General features: G+C 39.5%; 1 protein-coding gene across 3 annotated transcripts; it reads left to right on the forward strand.

Annotated features, from left to right (window-relative positions):
* Positions 1-330: 330 nt before the first annotated feature.
* LOC111851356 (ras-related protein Rab-35-like) lies at positions 331-7,617 on the forward strand. 3 transcript variants are annotated; one of them, XM_023826205.2, is made up of 7 exons: positions 331-350; positions 1,577-2,457; positions 3,117-3,167; positions 3,654-3,777; positions 4,395-4,519; positions 4,845-4,969; positions 7,147-7,617. In XM_023826205.2, the coding sequence occupies exons 2-7, from the start codon at positions 2,403-2,405 to the stop codon at positions 7,294-7,296; spliced, it is 630 nt and encodes a 209-aa protein (XP_023681973.1). In that variant the 5' UTR covers positions 331-350; positions 1,577-2,402; the 3' UTR covers positions 7,297-7,617. The 3 variants fall into 3 exon arrangements, with proteins under 3 accessions (XP_023681973.1, XP_023681971.1, XP_023681972.1); XM_023826203.2 differs by lacking the exon at positions 331-350 and adding an exon at positions 873-1,123; XM_023826204.2 differs by lacking the exon at positions 331-350 and adding an exon at positions 873-1,084.
* The last annotated feature ends 788 nt before the right edge of the window (positions 7,618-8,405 follow it).

The following is an 8,405-nucleotide window of genomic DNA, read 5'->3' on the forward strand; positions in this document are numbered from 1 at the left end:
TTTGGCATAAAGTGCAGTAATAGTGAAAAATTCTAACAGTTACAACAGGGACCTAGCACATTTCAGTGACTGGCTCCTAACAACTAGTAATACAGCACTGTATTTCCCAGAAAGTCTTGTCATCTTGGCTTCTACTCCATACTAGTCCCATACTCACCAACCCATTCAGTATTTATTAGTACTGAATGGATCACCTGGCAATGTGAAAGTTAATGTTTTTTTTTTTTTTACTTGAACGCTCTGAGTCTTTGTTGTGACATGTTGGATCGAAACTACACCCATTCATTTATTGCACATTCCACTTACATGACAATTTGCAGGATCTTTCCCCACCGACTAGGTGGTTACTTGTAAGTAAACTTTTTACAGCCACATTTCGTGGGGAGGGGGGGAGCATGCGATTCGCGAATGGGAATAGGAACGCGTTCCGGTAGAATCCGGCACAAATGGAGCCCTGGTTACATTAATCATCGTATAGTGTTTGTCAGTTTAGTACTTTACTGTTGAGAAGAAATGAAATTTAGTAACCGGTGTAACAAACAAGGAATGACGCAAATATTTTGTCCCCTTTTTATAACAGATCGCCAAAAAATTAAACTAAACAAAAAAAAAATCGAAAATAGTCAAAGCATAAACTAAACAATATAAAAAGCCTCAAAATACAACGCTCTTTTAAAAAGATGATCGTGTCAGGGCATTAAGCAATATAAATCTTGAGGTGCAATGCTCTTGAAATAAATGTTACACTTTAATCACAGAGGCCTACATATGAACAATAATGAGACGCGCTTAGTGGCGAATATGACTAGCAAGGGAAAACAAAGGGAAGGGAAGAGGAGTGGTCAGCTGGACTGTGGAACAGGGCTCAGAAGAAAGCCTGACTCAGGAAGGGATTTGAGGGGAAGAGGGAGGGATCAGGCGGGCGGCCAGGGGTTGCTGTGAGTGACTCGGCATTCAGGTGTGGCCTGCGGCGTCCTTCTACGGACCGCTCTGCCTTTTCCCCGAAGCCCGAACTTCCCCGCAGGCCTCTCCCGACTGTCCTACGCGAAAAAGCAGCGCTGCTTTCCTGTCTCTTATCCGGACGGTGACGTACCGACGACCGCAGTGTTACTTCTAAAGAAAGGTTATAAAGTGTCTCCTCAGTAACGCCATTTGTTAAATATTTAACGAACAGCTCGGTGTCCGTGTCGGAACGATGTATTGTTATTTGACTTAATACCAGGCAGGAAAATACGTGCGTAGTGTTGCTAGTTGACGATCGACATCAAAAAGTTCTGTTGCCGTGTTAACTTAAACATTACGTTAACTTTGCTTTCTAACAGAATGGCAGTATTAGCCTGTCATGTTCGCACAGATTTGTCCTAAAGTATTTTATTGCCAACAGTTACAAAAAATAGAAATCGTTCGTTTATCGCGACGTTTGGTTAAGACCTACAAAATAGGAACCGAGAGTTAAAATGTTTCTGGTGTTACCCAGTGGTTGCCATATTTTTTAAATACATATGTGATCATATCTGTTCTGCATTCCTGCAGTGACCATTATCAGTGCTAACATCGGCTTGTTATACTTGTCCAGGAAACACAGAAGTGAGGGATTGACAAATTGAGCGAAAGAAGAAGCTCGATTTCATCCATATCCGCCCTGCAGTGGAGGAAAGACGCGCGGAACTAACCATTTGTTAACCGGAATGGAGGAAGACAAGAAAGCCTGTTAAAGTACATTTTGTTTCGGGGTCGCTGAGATTGTGATCATTCCAGAGATTGTAGGATGACTGAAGTCAAAAGAAGGAGAGAAAGAGAAGAGAAAACAAAGAAGAGAGATAAAAGTTTAGACTTTCATGTACAATAACTGCTGGGAATTTAAAACGCACTTTTTATTTTTGGTATGACAGGAAAACAAATGTAATGTAAGAGTTTCAGTTCTTCCACTTACAAAGTTGAATGATATGTGGAAAACACATCTTTGGTTGAAAACCTTGAGGCCTGGATGACTGGTATGAGCTGGGAAGAGCTGAAGACTGGAGAATTTAGGATGTATTGTTGGACAAATTACTGATGACCGTAACTGGAATAAGCAGCATATGAATTTCAATGGATCACATTTATGCGATAACTGGAACCTTTGTCTGTCTTGCTGAAACTGGGAAAAGCAGCGTGGGAAGTTAATACGTGGATGTGGAGAAAATGCAATAGATTTACCTCAACAGAAAACAGGAAGTAGCACTTCTCAGCAGTGTTTTGGGAATGCACAGAAATGGACAACTTGAGTGCTAAGCAGAATTGCCATTGTAGCATGGGGCTGTAGATTAAGTAGTCTGAACTGGAGGTCAGGAGGCACTGGATTTGGAATCATACACAACTGGAATTCCTCTCTGTGGATGAACTGTCTTTGTTGAGGGGGAATGGCCACTAAGGATTACAACCATCTCTTCAAGTTGCTCATCATTGGAGACTCCAGTTAGTGTTTTACGTCTGGGAGTGAATACAGCCCTTTCATGTGAAGTAGTTTGGAGTTTGTAGGAACTCTTGTATTGGTTTTTATTGTTTGGTAAATTTAGATGGTATAAGCAGAGTGGGTCAAGTTTAATGTTGAAGGGGGCAGAATTATTAATGCTAAAGCTTTTTTATTGTGTCACAAGGCTAGTGCCTAGGCTTTAGTGTGTTTTATTTATACTAACATTATTTTAAGCATGGCAACAAGCACAGCAACTTAACTAGCAGAAATTCCAGATCAGCTTAGTTCTTAGTTTGTCATTAAGTTACAAAAAAGTTACAAGAGTTCACCATCTTGTGCATAATAGATTAAAGTTAACTTTGTTAAAGTGCATTAAATGTTGTTTTCTGTTGAATTTTAAAAATTTTACCCACTAGTGTCTTAGTAGCTGATGTATCATTCCTTGCTGCTTTGTCATATCAATTAATTTCTGGCTAACATTTGTAAATGTTTGTATGTATTGTGCTCAGAAAGCATACTGGAAAAATTTAAAGAAGTAAAACTAGTACTTTGGCACAGTATACTCTAGGCAAAGAGCAGAAAACGGTTTGATAGTTTTATTAGCTGATACTTGTTTTTATCCATTTTTTCATTTGCTGTTGCTGTTCTTTGTCCTTTTCAGATGTGGGGAAAAGCAGTCTGTTACTACGATTTGCAGATAACACTTTCTCAGGTGATTATTAAGTCCCTGTTCGTCCATCAGCTCTAATGCAGGAAACATGGCTGTAGTCTAAAATATTGCTTTTGTTTTTCAATGGTATATAAATCATTGAATCTCTTGTTTGTTTTTTGGATTATATATGATTGCAAGACATCATTTTTGTTAAACACCCAGCTGTATGAAAGGGTGAAGTAATTAAATGCTTTGGACAAGGAAGCGCCAATAGGGCTTCATCCAGGGGTAGCTTCCAACCTTCAGGTCAAAAGTACGTCCTTAGACACAGAGCTGGAAATTAAGCTCACCCACTCACCTGAGGGGGGTCATTTAGATGAAGGGAGAGTACAGAAACTGAATACTAGCCCACTGGCTAGTAAGGAAGTGCATGTTGGACTACATTTTTACTGATCTAGCCCATTTGGGTATAGCAAAAATTCTTAAGTTCCTCTCTTGCTTAGACACCATACTGCCTGCAGTCCTGTCAATGTATGTTCTATCCAGGCAGCTATATCACCACAATAGGAGTCGACTTCAAGATCCGCACAGTGGACATTGATGGGGAGAGAGTCAAGCTGCAGATATGGGACACTGCTGGACAGGAGAGGTTCAGAACAATCACCTCCACGTAATCACTCTCAACTCCTTTTATAATCCCTCAGTAAAAAATCTTAGGGCCTGTAATTGCAGTATTGTCTGTAATTTTGTATTGTGAATAGGATAACTAAATATGCATTTCTTAGCTATAGGTGTGGAACAAATTCTCGCGGTTTTCCCTATTAGCGAGTATTAGTTCTTCACTTGTGTTCTGATGTGTTGGCCTAAATCTGTTCTGATGATGTGCTCGGAATTTCAGTCAGGCTTTATTGTTTTGTAGACAAACCTCTGGAGTGGGTAGGGCATGCAATATAGAATAAATCTGATTTGCCATTTGCCATTCTTCTGCATTGCATTGATGTCCAGATGTTTTTCTCATCTTCATGTCTTTACATCGTGGGTTAGAAAAACTGATATAAAAGAAACAAGTATTTTCTTAATTTTCCCTGATCTTACTGTGAGAAAAACCAAAGGGAAAAAACAACTTTTAAACATTTAACCAAAAAAGGAAGCTATCGCTTTACATTGTGTAATAGGAAAGGCTGGGAGTTCATATTGTTCTCATGCTTTTTTTAAACGCACGTTCTCAGTTTGCAAACTCATGTCATCTTTCATTTACGACTGATTCTTCTTTTCTTGCTCTTCTAGGTATTATAGGAACACTCATGGTGTGATTATTGTTTATGATGTCACAAATCCAGAGTCCTTTGTAAATGTCAAGAGGTGGCTGAATGAGATCTCTCAAAATTGTGACACTGTCAGCAAGATCCTAGGTGAACTTTTGCTTTATTTTTTTTCTTCCAATGAAGCGATGTGATGTATTTTTTTTTCTCCCCACCACCACCCCCCTCTTCAGAGGACAACTTTATTTTAGATTAAAGTTACAGTGTAAAGATATTCAATTGCAGTGTGGCCACTGCGAACTCACCCGCCCTACTACCGTGATTATACAAGAAAAAAGGGGGGAGGACACAGACACAACAATCATAACAATAACGGACATTAATCAGCTTTTGCTTTTGAAATATAATGTATTGATCTGAAAAGAAGGGATTATTCTAGAAAATTCAGTGTGTTTTTTTTTGCTTGCTTTTTAAGTGGGAAACAAGAATGATGACCCTTCAAAAAGGCAGGTGGATTCCCAGGATGCTCAGCGCTTTGGGGAATCTGTTGGTGTGAGAGTCTTTGAAACAAGCGCCAAGGAAAACATTAATGTAGAAGAAGTAAGTTGGTTTCTGCAGTTATTTTTTTATTTTTATTTTTTTCCCCTTGTCGTGTCCGGCAGTTTAGCAAGCAGGATGTTAGTCTGGGTGCCTTATTGTGCCAACACTTTTATTTGAACAAGTGGAGCTTCGGATTTAAGCTCCTCTTGTTACTTGAGGTATACTCTTTAGTAATCATTTTTATGTCAATGCGCCACAAAGCCGGAGCTGACAGGGGGGGTTAGTGGGAAAGAGATAGAGAAAGTGAGAAAGGAGAGAAAGGGGTGAGAGACAGAGGAAGTAGAAAAATAAATAAATGCATAATAAAAATAAAATAAGGAGGGGGGTCAGAGAGAGAGAGAGAGACAAATAATACATAACAAACAGTAGAACAAAAAGGAAAGAGTAATAAGAGGACAGCTTCTGCATCTTGCTGCTTTACACCGTATCATCACACCAGCTGCTGTATCTGAAAGATAAGATCCAGGGACACACACAAACAGTATACACACAAAGAAACCAGTGGTACCATTATGACATGGGAATGTGCTTGTGCCAGTATCTACTTCTGGAATTAAATACGTTAATACCAACGAAAGAAAATAAATATATATGCATAAGCAGACCACCAGGAACACTGTCTAAATATCGTCGTACCCGTATCTGCATCTGAGAGGAGGGAGTGGAAGCCACACACCAACTTTCACACACACACACACCCAGACAAGGGGAAAGAGGGATAAAATAGGGGAAGAGAGCCCTAGGCTCTCCTGTGTGTGTGTGTGTGTGTGTGTGTGTGTGTGTGTGTGTGCGCGCGCATGTCTATGTGTGTGTGTGCATTCTAAGTGTATGTGTGTTGATATGAAAGTGTGTGTATGTGTGTGTGTGTGTGTGCGTGTGCATATGTACGTGTATGTGTGTGTGTGTGTACGCATACGTGTATGTGTGTGTGTACGCATACGTGTGTGTACGCATATGTGTATGTGTGTATGTTTGTGTGCTGTGAGTGTATGTATGAGTGTGCAGGTTAACATGGAATGATTCCCAGTGTGTGTGCGAGGCCACAACAACACCGCCCTGGGATCCCCACAGCGGCCAGGTACCCGGGCCCCCGCCACCGCAGTTATCTTGTCCTCAGGTGTGGCTTTACCACTGAACCCATCATTCAGTGATCTGCCAGTCAGTTGTTTTATATCAGCAGTATTAAAGGGAGGCTTATCTGACCTACATAAGTATTTTTTTCCCTCCAGAACTTGCTATTACATTTAAAAAATAAGAAATACAAAAATACAGCCTTATATAGTTATAATATAGAAAATAAGATCACAAAATATTAGGTTGCTAAGGCCTGTGAATAAAAATTCTGTTGTGCACAGCAGTGTTCAAGAACAGATGTGAAGTTGAGGTGAGCCTTGATTAAGCAGTCATAGCATTTATTAATCTCCTTATCAAAACCTTATGCATAGCATATACAACGGTAACTGAAATGTTACTCCTGGGGAAATGGTGATGACATCTGTCTTCTTACAAGCCGCTTACAGCTTATTTTCCAAAAGGGCCATTCATGACTGCAGCGTTGCATAGAAGGAGCTTGTGCATATATGTCTTGTGATTTGTATTTTCCTAACTATTTTAAAGGGAAAACGTATTAGAACAAAACCATTTTGTTTACACACAGGATTCTGGGTATTTGCCATAAGTTTTACAGCAGTGACATGAAGTTTTTTTTTTTTTTTGTCACTATAGTCCCAAACTCTGGATCTCTCTCCCAGAAAACATGAGAGCTACTGAATTTCTTTGTACTTTCAAAACTAGGTTGATTTCTCTTCCACATTGCATATAATAATCTAGAATAATCAGTTATTTTATGTATGTATTATAATAAAGTTATTTTATTCATTTATTTGGGAGAAGGTAGGGGCTAGAGTCCCCAGTGAGGTAAGGGCTAGAGAGGGTGGTCCCCTACGGAGACCAGGGAGGGTGGTCTAAAGTCCCCTGGATGGTTAGTCCCACATTTTTGGTATTATTATTAAATGTTGTTGGTTGGTTGGTTTAGTTTTAATAATAAAAAAAAAACTGATTCTATTTTTAATTTTCTGTGCTTATTTGTATGCTTACTTTGATTCCATTATTCTAAATGTCTGTAAAGCACTTTGTTATGTAAAAAACTTTGTTTTTGTGTTTCTGTGTATTTCCAGATGTTCATGGCGTTCACTCATATGGTCCTGAGGGCGAAGAAACAGAGTCAGATCCGTGTGGAGAGGGAGCGCGAGAGAGAGAAAGACACTGTCAACTTCAACTCTCAGAGAGACAGAGACAGAAGAAAGAGAGGGAAAAAGTGTTGCTAATTAGCTGGAGGACACTAACACTTAGACACTGACACTGATGAAATCATGTGGACAGAGAAATTATATTGACTTAACCACTGTAATACTCTGAATATTTTCAATGTCTTATGAATGTTAATTTTTTTTTTTTTATTAAGAAAGAATGAAAATTAGATGTTAATATAACACGCAATAGTTATCAACTGGAATCTATAGTGTGACCTTAAGGTTGCATGTTTAATTGATTAACCATTGTTGCACTGCTGCAGTACTGAGTAACTGAAGTGTGTCTGATAACACCTGTAAAGTTTAAAGAGCTTAAATAAAGTATGACGTTAAGTCCTTCTGACCCATTAACTTCTCACCATCCCAGTACAACCTGATCTTCTGAACGGAGTTGTCCTTGTTCTCACAACCTTAATTTTTCCCTAAAATATGTCCTGCCCCCCCCCCCCAGCTCCAGCTTTGTGTGAAAGGTCATACACTTGTAGTAGCACAAGTGTTGTGAGTGGTGCAATTCTGTGTTCATTTTGATGCCCCGTTTCTCAAATTTGACACTCACAAATGTCTTGGGCACTGAATACTCACAGCTCTTAGGGTTTGGATTCAATTCCCACCTCAGGCATTGTGTGTCAGGTTTGCATGTTTTTTGCATGATTCCCCTGCAAATTATGGTTTCATATGTGATTAGATGAACTGATCTTTCTAAATTGCCAGTTTGTGTGTGTTGTGTGCACAGTAATGGAATTCTTATCCAGGATGTCCTCTGCTTTGTGCCCTGGTTCCTGTGATACACTTCAGAACCACTCCACCTTACGACCTGGATAAGTGGTTGTAAAGTAAACAAGTGAAATTGTCATTATAATATGCAAAATTCACTTCCATGTATCTAATAAATTCCTCAGGATGTATTCCACCTCGTATTTCCCATATCACCATGCACACTCTAAACGTATTTACACTCGCTCGGTTCAACCGTAATCTTTTTAAAGGAATGATTGCAACTCTAGACTGCGCTCCATATCAAAGCTAGTAGAACTGCATATTGTTGTAATGAGTTCAAGCAATCGCCAGACGGCGGCAGTGCGCAACACTTGAAGAAGGTCATTGTCGACACTGCGCACTTTTTC

Source organism: Paramormyrops kingsleyae, chromosome 5 (assembly GCF_048594095.1).
Source record: "Paramormyrops kingsleyae isolate MSU_618 chromosome 5, PKINGS_0.4, whole genome shotgun sequence".
Taxonomy (NCBI): domain Eukaryota; kingdom Metazoa; phylum Chordata; class Actinopteri; order Osteoglossiformes; family Mormyridae; genus Paramormyrops; species Paramormyrops kingsleyae.

Coding starts and splice junctions, on each gene's coding strand:
- LOC111851356 (XM_023826205.2), top strand. CDS start 2,403: ATGGCCACTAAGGATTACAACCATCTCTTCAAGTTGCTCATCATTGGA. Junction 4,520..4,844: donor CACTGTCAGCAAGATCCTAG/GTGAACTTTTGC, acceptor TTGCTTTTTAAG/TGGGAAACAAGAATGATGAC. Junction 4,970..7,146: donor AAAACATTAATGTAGAAGAA/GTAAGTTGGTTT, acceptor GTGTATTTCCAG/ATGTTCATGGCGTTCACTCA.